At 59.2% G+C, this 12,529-nt stretch overlaps 1 protein-coding gene across 4 annotated transcripts in view; it reads right to left on the bottom strand.

Annotated features, from left to right (window-relative positions):
- Positions 1-2,093: 2,093 nt before the first annotated feature.
- The window catches only part of LOC121167146 (transcription factor EB), a 46,619-nt gene continuing 36,183 nt past the window's right edge, over positions 2,094-12,529 (bottom strand). For all 4 annotated transcript variants that reach the window (XM_040996525.1, XM_040996523.1, XM_040996524.1 and 1 more), the window contains 8 exons: positions 7,105-7,339; positions 6,771-7,025; positions 6,292-6,372; positions 4,912-5,032; positions 4,769-4,825; positions 4,299-4,374; positions 3,926-4,073; positions 2,094-3,131 (listed from right to left, as the gene is read on the bottom strand). In XM_040996525.1, the coding sequence (XP_040852459.1) occupies positions 2,652-3,131; positions 3,926-4,073; positions 4,299-4,374; positions 4,769-4,825; positions 4,912-5,032; positions 6,292-6,372; positions 6,771-7,025; positions 7,105-7,317 (1,431 nt within the window). In that variant the 5' untranslated portion in view covers positions 7,318-7,339 and the 3' untranslated portion in view covers positions 2,094-2,651. The remainder of the gene's footprint in view (positions 3,132-3,925; positions 4,074-4,298; positions 4,375-4,768; positions 4,826-4,911; positions 5,033-6,291; positions 6,373-6,770; positions 7,026-7,104; positions 7,340-12,529) is intronic.

The raw sequence follows: 12,529 nt of genomic DNA, 5'->3' as shown, positions 1-12,529 counted from the left end.
GCGACCCAGCGGCTGGTGCTGCCTCCTGGCCTCGCAGAAGATGGATCACTCGCTTAATCACTCAGGAAAAGAACCCCAAGCCGATATAATATTATAATTAATTAATTCACTAAAAAGGTATTAAATTTCTCTCCCCCCTGTGGATATTATCTGAATTCATTGACCTTTAGAAAAATCACCCTCTAATTGTAACCAGGTCCAAAAGCATTTGCAGCCCGTCTCTTTTACATTAATAATATCTTCCCGGACTCGGTGCTGGCTGCTTAAATATTGTATAAATTCCACTGCCCCCCTTGGAAAAGGGAAAGCAAAGAAAAAAGATGAGGCCAGAGGAGCCTGGCGGAGAGGGATGGGGCTGGACCCCGAGCGGGGGTGGACAGAGGGGCGGGCAGCTGTAGCTGAGCAGCGGGCCGGGGTGGGTGGCGGAGAGCAGGTGCACAGCAGGGGCCGCGTGTCTAGGGAAGGGACCAGCAGCAGAATGCAGGTTCTTATCGGCCTCATTGGCGGGTCACCCAAGGAAAGAATCCTTCCTTGACTTTGCAGACCTGTGGATGACGGGCAAGTCCGCGTGGGGGTGCTCCTGGGTCCTGCTCGCTGATGCAGGAGAGCAGGTGCTTCCCGGAGCCAAGGCGCGGGCCCTGCTTGGCTGGGGGCAGGCAGGGACAGGAGCTGGAGCTGAGGACAGTGAGCACGGGACCCTCTGCTTCCTGCCCCCTCTCCCGGCATCCATGGTGGCTGCTGCTTGAGGGCTCCCATGGGACCTGCTACCTAGCTGGGACCCCAAATTCGGACCCCTCTCCCATGTGACACTTCGGTTATGCCTCGGAGGGGCTTCCAGGCCCGTCCACTCTCCCATGGATGTGGCAAGCTGCTTAGGACTCCTCAGCAAATAAGGCACGGGAGGCGTTCAAGGCCGCCTGCGTGCTGCTGCCAGAGGCGCGAGCGCTTCCCGGGGCCTGTCAACGTGTTGGAGGTCGCCCCCTCTCGCGGGCGCCCCCTCTCCTAACCCGCAGCTCTGTCAGGCGCCCCCCAAGCAGGGCAGAAGGCCGCTGGGCCCCCAACCCCGCGGCAAGCGGCGAGCGCCCTCTGGTGGGCAGACCCTCCACCCGCGGGCGAGTCCATTGCGCCCAGGGCGCGAACGCAGCAGGTGACCCCGCTGAAGGTCCCGGGGCCACAAAGCCAATGGGCAGGGCTGGGCGGGGGCCAGCAGCGGTCTTGTCAGCCTCTGAGTGAATCCCCGGGGAGAAGGGCCAGCCCACGTGGGCAAATAGCACGGGCTTTGCCTGTAAAGACAGCCCCAGCCTGGGTCATCACCTGGTGTCCCCAGCCAGAGTCTGGGTGCTTGCCCCGAGAGGGGCGTGTCTAGGGCAGTGAGGTGGACCTGGGGTGAACTAGCAGGGAGGCTGCAGCGTTAGGGCTATCTCGGACTCCGCAAAGTCATCCAGCCTCCATCTGACCTTGAGCTTAATCCTGCAGCCCCAGCCATTCCAGGCGCGCGAAGTCCCCTCTTAATTGCGTCAGCGTTGATTTGATCTCCTTTTGCAAAGAGGAAATTGCCCTCTTAGCCATCTTCAAAAGAATTTTCTTTTAATTAGCCTCCTTCAGCCTCTCGGCCAGCGAGGGGAAAGCTGTCTTGGTCTCTAGCCGCAGAGGCTGTGGACACTGCGAGGGGAGCCAGGCAAAGCTGGACGAGCCCGTGGTTACCCTTCTCACAGTTCAACCCCACTTGTCCATCACAGGTGAGGTTCTGGGCCCCCAGAAGCTTGGCAGAGACCCCTGGGGGCTGCAGCCCGGATAGAGGATAGGAATTGCGCGGGGCCAGCAGAGGGGCGCCTTGGGAGATATCACCCCGTCACCCGCCTCCTCCGGCCCAGGCGGAGGGACGGGACAGCGAGGCCGCAGCGCCACCTCGTGGCCGCATGCAGACACAGCGCCCCCGTCCGCACGGGCGCCCCCAGCTCCCCTGGATGGGGCCCAGGCGAGGGGTGTGGGAACTGCTTACCTGTACAGCAGCCGCTGGGCGAAATCCTCCATCCCCTGCCCCACTCCCACCCCTAACCCCTAACCCCTCTCCAAAGAGACATGAGGCCGGGTACAAAGCACAGTGTTTACTAAAGGCACAAAGTGGGAGGGCGAGAGGGGACTGCTCTCCCACTCTCACCTGAGCCCCGCCCACCCTCTCCTCCAGCCACCCCCACCCTCACACCACCAGGTGGAGAGCTGTTAGCACCAAAGGGGGGGTGGGAGCCCTGCGGGGAGGAGGGCAGTGGGCAGGGGTCGGTTTGGCCGCAGGCTGGGCCCCGGAAAGGACCCCCGGTGGCCTCAGAAAGCAGCTTCCAGAACCCACCATGGCTGTTGTCCTTCCCCGGGATAGGGGAACGGCCCACTGTCCCCTCCATGTGCCCTCTCCTGTTCCCACCCAGCTCCATGGGGATATGGAGGGGTGCACAGAGCCAGGCTGGGTGTGTGTGGGGGGGTCTGCTCCTCACCCCACAGGCTGCCAGGCAGGCACTAAGTCCAAACAAGGAGCCAACAGGGAGGCATGAGGCGGGGCAGGTGGCTACTTCACACACAGGTGCACCCTGAAGGGGGAGGGGCCGGCCCGGCCCGCCCCCCATGCCCCCCCCCCAGCACAGGGGCGGGCAGTGGTGTCACAGCACCTCCCCTTCCTCCATGCTGAAGCTGCTCCTCCGGCTGCTAGCCTTGGAAGCCTCGGGCGACATGGTGGAGAAGAGGGGGTCTGAGGCCAGGGGCAGCAGGGAGTCGTCCAGAAGCATGAAGTCCAGATCCTTCCTGGACAGGCTGGGGAATGGGGGGCCATGCTCTGGCCCCAGGGGCTCGGTGTAGCCCTGGGGCCCCTCGTCAGCCCCACCCCCAAAGCTCAGGCTGTGGCTGAAGTCCAGTTGATGGAAGGGGGACTGTGGCTGGGCGGGTGGGGGCGGTGGGGCCTGCGGGGGCAGAGCGGGCAGCGTCTCAGGGTCAGGGACCTCGGCGCCCAGCATCAGGGCCTCGGCGGGGCCCTCTTCACTGGGCAGCTCCTGCTTCACCACCTGCTGGGCTAGCTCGGCCATGTTCATGCCAGACGGGGAGGTGGTGGGGAGGCCGTGTACACGTGCCTGCATCTCCAGCTCCTGCAGGCGGGGAACAGGGGAGGACAAGACAGAGGGCTGGGGCACGGCTTGCCAGGGGCCAGACTGCTGGCCTGTCCCCTGGGGGCACCAAGACCACAGAACCGGGAAGGCCCTGTAGTGTTGCTGCAGGAGGGAGAGTCCATGGTTGTACAAGTCACAACTTATTAGCAGGTTGTGAAACCACCCGGCCTTGAGTCTCCAGCAGCTTGCTCCTTTTCTAATTGAAATAGACTTGTCTAGACTAGAGCTGGGAGAGAAAGGATCAGAATGTGCTCCCTGCGTGAGGACTGATTGTTCTGTGGGACTCCATCTTTTCACTGAGCCTGCCTAGCTGCCCTGCATCTGCCTACCAGCTGTTCCACAGACCGCTGGGAAACCCCAGGACCTTGAAAAGCCGTGGGCCAACTGCACCCTTGTCTGGAGGGCCTGCCTAGAAAGCACAGACCAGAAGCCCTGCACACAAGCTAGGCTGCTGCTGGGAGGGGAGCCCCACGGCTCACCCCACTGTGTCCTGTCCTCTGTCACCTCAGCACACAGCAGGCTTTCACATTCCTGCCCCTTATGGTTAGGTGTAGTGTATACCCCACATTACCTAAGCATGAGTGACATGAAGTGGCACCTTCAGAGGGACCTGCAGCTTGTAGGGGCAGCCCCAGCAGTGCCCCGCCCCTTACACCGGCCACTCCCAGGCGCTGGGACGCCCTGACCTATCCCGACTTCTCCCTCACGGTGTCACCATTCTCCTGCTCAAGCAGGGCGAACCCAGGGGTCAGGGGACAGGTTGGGGGCCTGACCTGGATGCGGAGCCACAGCTGCTTGTTGGTCATCTCAAGGCGCCGAGAGTGGCTCTCCAGCTCCCTGGACTTCTGCAGGTCCTTCTGCATCCTCCGGATGTAGTCCACGGACGCCTTGAGGATGGTGCCCTTGTTCCAGCGCACGTCCCTGTGGCAGTGTCACACATGCAGGCTCGCGGCCACCGGGCCCCACCCTGCCTTCTCTGCCCCCCAGGGAGTGGAGGCGGCCTGCTCCTCCAGGAGGCATCACACACAACCCCACCTCGCCTCCCTCGGCCTCATCCCCCACGCAGGAGCTCCTGAGCACCCAGGGGGCTCCTGCCCTCCCCCCCCCCCCGCCCGTATTCCCTCCCCTTCCCCCCAGTCTGCTCACAGGTCGTTGGCCTTGGGGATCAGCATTCCCAACTCCTTGATGCGGTCATTGATGTTGAACCTGCGCCTCCTTTCAACTAAAGGGTGGGGGCAGTTAGAGGTGTGGGGACCCCACCTGGAGGGCTGAATAGGGGGTGCCTCCAGCACTGTAATTAGGGGGGTGGGCCAGGAATAGGAAGACCCCTTTCCCCAGACTGTTAGCACAGCAAAGCCCCACCTCCACCACACTCATCCCAGGGCAAAACCCCTCCCACTGTGTGGACTCCACACCCTCCAGAGAAGGGTTCTGGCAGAGGCCTTCCTAGGAGCCCCTAGCCTCCCTCCCCCCACCCAAAGCACCCACCCACCCTCCAAGTGGCACCCGTGGGAGGGCTCCGCCTCTGGGCTAGGGAGCAGGCCAGGAGGGATACCGGAGCCAGCCCAGGGGATTGCATGGAGCTCCACGGGGAGAACGAACAGGGCGGGACTCACTTAGGTTGTGATTGTCTTTCTTCTGCCGCTCCTTGGCCAGGGCCCGGCTCTCAGCATCTATACCGGGGGATAGATGCAGGTGAGGGGGAGCGGGCAAGGCACAGCGGGGCAATGGGCACGGGCCGGGGAGAGGCCATTGGTACCTGTGAGCTCTCGCTTCTGGGTCAGGTCTGCGGGGCATGAGCTGCTGGTGACGCCCACCAGGGAGGCCGTGACCTGGGGGTCGCTGCTGTACACGTTCAGATGGCTGCTGGACAGGGGGAGCTGCGTGGGGAAGCACAGGGAGGCAGGAGTGGCCGGTGAGCGGTCCCCTCTCCTCCGGGAGCTCCTGACAGGTTCCATGGTCCTGAGCACTGAGCAAGCCAGGTCTGTGGAACCTTGAGCCCTGCCCTCAAGGAGCATGATGGCCGGACTGTGGCTAGGGGAGGAGGCTGAGGTGGGCCGGGAGCCATAGGGTGGGGCACCTATCTCCCTGCTGTTTAGGAGGATGTGGGACTGAGTCCAGAGGAAGATGCCTGGAGGAAGGGGACAGCCGGCCACAGGCCTGGTGCAGGACAAGAAGGGGAGGGAACCACAGCTCAAGTGACACCACTGCTGGGCCTTGGGGTTAGGCAGTGGAGGCCTAAGCAGAAGTCCACCTGGGACCGCCAGGAGCTCTGCAAACTCCTGCCCAGCTTCCACTGTAGCCAATAGCAGATGCTCTGTCCCCTACCTGTCCCCACTAGTCCCTGGGCACCAGCCAAGTATATGACCATTTTGCCCTCCTTTGCTGACCCTGTGATATGCAGATTTGCATCCAACGGGTCCCCACTGGCTTCCTGCTAACTCACCCAGGGGCTCCAGGGGCTAAGGACAGTCTGGCTCCTTGGAGGTGTGGGCTGGGAGTCAGCGTGAGATCAGGCACAAAGAGCAGGAGTAAGCAGCCCAGGTGCAAGATGCCCCCCAAGAGGGGGTAGGCACCAGTGGGTCTGCCCACTCACAGCAAAGTGCACCCTCTGTCTTGTCTCATCTCCCACACCCTGAGTCTGCAGCCAAGGAGACGGGTGCACAACAGCTGGGCGACTCCTCAAGGTCATGGTGAAAGCCAAAGGCCTCTGGATTCCCTAGGCAGTCCTGTCCCCACCTGCCCTCTGACCTCTGCCCCCCAAAGACCCAGACAGCAATGACGCTGCCAGGAGGCTGCCAGAAAGGGGCTGTGTACCCCAGGGCAAGGCAGCCTCTGGTTGCTTGCTGGGCTGAGTTAGGGACATGAGTCTTTGTCTGCTAGGCCCTGGGCTTGGGAGAGCTCCCTGGAGGAGTCCATCCGCTCCAGGACTTCCTATGGACACAGTGCTCCCCATCTGTGCTCCCCGACCAGCTTCCTGCTTCGCACAGCGTAGCCTGAGGCCATTCTTGGTCTCTGACTCTGCTGAGCCCTGAGCCTCAGGAACCATTTCTACAGAGAGACCCCAGGCCCTGGCTGTAAGGAGCTGTCCTCAACTCTCCCGTGAGTGGGTTGTGGGCCCTGCCCTCAGCAGGAGTACCGTGTTGGGCATCTGCATCTCAGGGTTGATGTAGCCCAGGACGTCATCCAGGCGCATGATGTTGTCAATGACATCATCGAACTGCAAGACAGAGAGGTCCACCTCAAGATGAGCCAGCCACAGGGATCTCAGAGCCACCATGTGCAGCCTGCTGCTTTTGGGGAAGAGCTGACGAGCTGTCCACCACCCGTAGGCCCCAGGAAAGCCAGGGCTATTCCCAGGGGGCCCACCTGCCAGGGGAACTCCCCTGCTACACCTGCTGACTGCAGCTTTGCCCACTGCTGAGCTGCCCGGGAGGGGTGCTCTTTCCCTCCCACATAAGGCCTTGTTGGACCAGGCTGTGTCTCCCCGCGACCCAGACAGGGGTTCCCTGAGGACGGAGCTGTTTCCCCTGCTCAGACTAGATTCCCAAAAGCAGTGTCCCTCCCCCAGCTAGAATGGGAATGTCAAGAGCATGAGCCATGGTGCCCCTCACTTACCTCTTTGTCAGGGTTGGAGCTGATGTGCAGCATGGCCATGGGGCTGTTGGGGGCACTGTTGCCAGCAGAAGTGGACAGCACATGTCCCGCCCGCACCCCAGGGGAGGCAGCCGGTGGGGGCTTTGGGGAGCCTTGAGCAGGGCTTAGGTGGGCGGCAAACTTGTTCCCATAGGTCTCGGACAGGTACTCGCGCACCTTCTGGTGCTGTGACTGCTGCAGGTGGTAGGAAGTGGGGTTCTCCAGGTAGGACTGCACCTGGTGGGGGAGGAGAAGGCAGTGGCTCTAGGGGGAGCCTGGCACCCGAGCAGCTGGGGAGGCAGGGAGCAGGCCCTACCTTCAGCACCTCGCCTGGCACAGGCGGTGGTGACTGGAAGTGGACAGGGGTGTTGATGGCGGGGGTGGGCGGCGCTCCCAGCTGCTGTTGCTGCTGCTGCTGCTGCTGCTGCATGTAGTGCATCACAGCCTGCTGCTGCATGCGCTCCCGCTGCTCCTCCTGCTGCGCCTGCTCCCGCATGAGCTGCATGCGCAGCCCGATGCGAGACGCCATGGCGGCTGCTGGAGCTGGCTCCCTGCAGAGGAGGCGGACAGGTGTGTGAGATCCCTGGGAGGGACCAGGACTAGTCAGGTAGACAGGGGACCCTGTCTACCTGAGTAGGGTAGAACTGAGGGGGCGGGGGGGCGGAAGAGGGACCAGCTCCAGGTCACGGAGCAAGGCACAGAGTCCAGCTCCCTGATGGCTGGCCTGTCTCTCCTCCTCTCTCATTGCTGGCGATTGGCCACAAGCAGTTGGCCCACCTTTTTTGGTGCCATGGTTCCATCCTGGTACAGTCAGGCCCACAAGAAGTGAGTGAGTGACGGGGTGGGGACTGCTGATGAACCAGCCCAGTTTCTGCCCTGGTTGGGTTGGGAGGACCTCTGGATACTCAGCCTCCCTCCTCCTGTCTTGCCACATGGGTATCTGACTTGTGGTCATCGCACACATTCTGCTAAAACCTTGGTCAGGTCCTACTCCCCGCCTCTGCTCGAAACTCTCCATGGCTCCAGCTTTCCAGTAAAAGCTCAAGTTGTCAAGAGGCCCGAAAGGCCCTGGTGACCTGCCCGCACTGCATGTTCCCCTTCAGCCTCTTTCCCCTGCTGTCTCCCTGGTCCCACCTGCTCTGGCCACACCTGCCCGCCTCTTTGCAATCCCTCCATGCCCCAGGCCTCTGGATCTTGTCTGGGCTGCTCCCTCTGCCTGGCAGCTCTTAACCAGAGACCCTCACAGCTCACCTCTTCACTCCCCCTCCCAAGACACCAATGTCAACGTGGTCATCCCCACCACCGTATAAAAACTGTGAACCTTCTATTCCTGCCTCCCTGCCCCGACTCATGCCACTTGCCCTCTACTTTTCTCCATGTCACTTATCACCCTTTTTAAATAGCCCACATTTCTACTCAGTTGCCTCTCACCCACTGGAATGCAGGCTGCCCTGAGGGCAGGCTCTTTGCCTGTGCAGTTCAGTGCACCTCCGGCTCTGGCCGAGGGCTGGGGACTGGCCCACAAGAAGTGAGTGAGTGAAGGGGTGGGGACTTCTGATGAACCAGCCCAAGTGCTTTAGCCTTCCAGGGCCCCTGTAGGGTCTTTGGGGGGCAGGTACTGTGACACCCAGGCCCAGGATGAGGGGGCTAAGTGTCCTGTGGTGGAAGGGACACAGCTGAGAACCCATCCTTAGCAGTGGCCTCCAAGCCCAGGCTAGGGACACAGAGCTAGGACAAGGCTGCTTCCAGGCTATGGGGTCAGTGGGTCGTGGCCAGGAATGGGGACCAGTAGGAAAGCACGCAGGACATGAGGATGGGCAGCCTCACCTCCTCATCCTTCCTTCTCTGTCCCTGGGTCATGCTGAAGGGACTGCCTTGGTCCCAGCGGTCGCTCTCAGCCAGGCAGTCCCTCAGGCAGCAAGGAGCAGGTGCCCCTCCCCCTCCTCCATACGCAGCTGCAGCCCACACTGACCTCTTCCCAGGGCCACCACAGAGAGGTGGGCCTATCTGCCACCCTCACGGCCACCACACACACTGGCCCCACAGACCTGCAGGCGCCCACCCCACTGCCTGGCAGCTGCACCCTACACACCCACTGTACCCCCAGAGACAATCTGGCTTCAGTTGGCCCTGGTGGAGGAGGGGTGGGCTGGGGCCTGGCAGTGCCAGCACAGGGCGGGCTAGGGGAGAAGGAGCCCCTTGTCTCTCTGACAAAGGCCTGGGCGCAGGGCCTGACCCGGGCCTGAGCTGGCTTTGCCGTGAGAGGACCTGTACTGGGCCCTGCTTGGCCTCTCATCAGCTCTGCTGGCCTCAGTTCTCATGTCTGTAAAATGGACGTGGGACTTCCACCCCAGCAGCTGGGTGGCAGGGCAGAGGATGGCTGTTTGGAGGACATCCGGGCCATGGTAAGCGAGCCTGGTGGCTTTGCGTATGGTCTGGGTGGGTGCAAGGGGAGGGACTGGTAGGAATGTGAGGGTAGATACACTGGGCATGCTCACCCCCAGCAGCCTCAGCTCCCCATGCACCTGTTCACACACAAGCCCAGGGACCACTTCTAGCTCTCCTGGCACCGTGATTTACCAGGAAGAACTGACAGGAGGGACAGGGGAAAGACAAAGTGCCCGAGCCACTCCCCCTTCCATATCCAGCCAGCCAGAGCCACCGTGCCAGGAGGCCAGGACTGGGCTGGGGTAGTTCCCTGCCCACCTCCCCAGGACATACTGGTCTTGCTGGGGTCTGAGACCCTGGGGAATCCCCTCCCCCAGGCTTAGAGGCATGGCTGCTTCCCACCACTGCTGCCCTGAAACCTGCCGGATGCCCATGCCTCTGCCCAGCCTGAGTCTCAGCCCCAGCCTTATTGTAGCAAACTGAGCTTTCTAACCAAGACTCTGCCCCTGTTGGCTCCATGTCTTCAAAAGTCACTCACCCTCTCTGTGCCTCACCTCCCTGCACTTGCTGTGAAATGGAACCTCGTGTACCTGCCCAGCAGGGCCACTGTGAAGACCCAAGGAGGCCTGGGGAGTGTGTGGAGACCCTTAGACCGCCAAGGACAGGGGGATGTGGTTCTCCCGTCAGAGCTGCATCCAGGCAGTCGCCTCTCCATCAGTCATATATGGCTTAGTGTAAACTGGGGAAGAGGTGGACAGAGAGAAAGGAGGGGGATGGGACTTGCTGGACCTCACCAGGACCCCAGAGCAGAAAGTCTCGGGAGGAGAAGAGGTTTCAAAGATAAGAGCAGGAAAAGAAACTGTGGAATAAAGCATGCAGTCCAAGCCTGTCTGCCATAGGCCAATGGGAAACAGAGGCCCAGCCCCCTACCTGGCCCCGAGGCCAGCCCTGGATGCAAGCCTCTAGAGGGGCAGCCCTTCCCACAGTGCCCCTGCAGGTGCTCCCGGCTGAGACAGCTCCAGTCCACAGGGATTCTGTGTTGTCCTGCAGACTTTACTGCCTTCTGTCAGACCTTTTAAAAACTAGGGCGAGCCTGGCTTCGGCCTGGCCCAGTCCTGCCATTACAGGCATTTAGGGGGTGAATCGGCAGATGGAAGGTAGCTCGCTCTCTGTCTTTTGAAGTAAATAATCTTTAAAATACAAAAATGGGGCCAGTGCTGTAGTAGAGTGGGTTAAGCCACCCCCATATGCACACCAGTTCAAGTCCTGGCTGCTCCACTTCCCATCTAGCTCCCTGTTAATGCTCCTGGGAGAAGCAGCAGAGGATGGCCCAAATGCTTGGGCCCCTACACCCACGTGAGAGACCCAGATGGATTGCAGCCTTTGGAAGAATAAACCAGCAAATGAAAACTTCTCTGTCTCCTTTACTCTCTCTGTGATACTGCCTTTCAAATAAGTGAAGTAAATGAAAACACACAGCACCTATGCCATCTACTCTAGTCCTGCTTCTCTGTCCCACAGCAAAGCTCATGAGTGTTCAGCAAAGGCCATGGCCTGGAGGGCTCACAGCCGCCCAGCCTGGACACAGCTGCTGTACATTCAAGACGAGGGCTGGGGAGAAGAGGCTGTGGTTCGTCCACACAGCAGAACACAAAGACAGCAAGCGACCACTGCAGCTCTCACAGTCCCGTGCCAACAGCAAAAGTCAGACACCAAAACACACAGTTCACGCCATGTGTGGATATACAGCTTACAAACGGGCAAGATGATCCTACTGCACCAGAAGCCAGGGTCCTGGCTGCCCTCAGGGCAGTGCTTGGGAGGGGAGCAGGTGACTTGGTGGGAAGGGGGCTGAGGAACCGTTTGTAACCTGAGCTGAGTGTTAGTCACATAAAGTTTACCATAATCACCATAGGGGTCTTATTCTTTCATCAAAAAGGCCAGGTAAAAAAGTGACAACATCTTATATAGCTGAAGAACCTAATAGGGCAGGCATTGTGAGGCAGCAGGTGTCTTGCCCAAATGCTTTGGCCCCAACACCCCCGTGGAGGACCCAGATAAAGCCCCTGGCTCCTGGCTTTGGTCTGACTTAGCCCCTGCTCTTGGGGGATAACTGGGAAAGCAATCAGTGGGTGGAAGATTTCTGTCTCCCTGTCACTACCTTTAAAATAAATCAAAAACAAATCAAAACAAATGGAGGTAAGTAAATTATCTTTAACAATTCTACCTCTCTCCCAAAAATGTCTCCATGGTTTTAAAACATGTTTGGTACCAAGAACCTTAATGTAACTGCCAGCACATCCCTTGGTACAACCTCTTTGTAAAAGTAATTTGGCAAAAATGTGTCAAAGCCTTAAAAAAAAAAGTAGCCCAAAAAAGGAATTTTAAATGTAGAGGTATTAATGCATAAAAGGAATCCTAAATGCAGAGGTTATTAATGCATAAAGATACCCTTCACATTATATAGAGAAAAGGCAAGGTTACATCAATACAATTGTAAAGAGTAAACTAGAATAGATAAATTGCAGTGTACTCATTCTGATGGAGGGCTCTGTTTACAACACAACATGAGGCTTGTGTCAAGTGATTAAAAGTAGGGTGCTAAACCGCACAATCTGATCGCCACCATGTACAATGCAGGGACCTGGCGCAATGGCTCAGTGGCTAAATCTTCACCTTGCACGCACCAGTATCCCACATGGGTACCAGTTCATACCCCAGCAGCCCCACTTCCCATCCAGCCCCCTGCTTGTGGCCTGGGAATGCAGTGGAGGATGGTCCAAAGCCTTGGGACCCTGCACCCATTCTAGAAGAACCACCTGGCTCTTGGCTTTGGATTGTCTCAGCTCTGGCCATTGCGGCCACTTGGGAAGTGAACCAGTGGATGGAAAATCTTTCTGTTTCTCCTCTTCTCTGTAAATCTGACTTTCTAAAAGCAAATCAGACTTAACAGAAAAAAAGTAGAGACATAGGGAAAGATTTTCCATCCACTTGTTCACCCCCCAAGTAGCAGGGAGCTGGATGGGAAGTGGAGCATCAGGGACACAAATCGGCACCCATATGGAATCCCAGAGTGTGCAAGGTGAGGACTTAACCACTAGGCTACCATACCAAGTCCCAAATAAATAATTTTTTTTAAAAAAAGATTTTCATTGCAAAATCAGATATACAGAGAGAAGAGGAAAGACAGAGAGGATGATCTTCTGTCCACCGATTCACTTCCCAAGTGACCGCAACAGCTGGAGCTGAGCCAATCCAAAGCCAGGAGCCCGGAGTCTCTTCTGGGTCTCCCACGTGGGTGCAGGTCCCAAGGCTTTGGGCTATCCTCAACTGCCTTCCCAGGCCACAAGCAG

This window comes from Ochotona curzoniae, unplaced genomic scaffold (assembly GCF_017591425.1).
Source record: "Ochotona curzoniae isolate NIBS_2020 unplaced genomic scaffold, NIBS_Ocur_1.0 patch341, whole genome shotgun sequence".
Taxonomy (NCBI): Eukaryota; Metazoa; Chordata; class Mammalia; order Lagomorpha; family Ochotonidae; genus Ochotona; species Ochotona curzoniae.
Note: the sequence above shows the minus strand (reverse complement) of the source record. Positions and strands in the feature narration are given on the sequence as shown.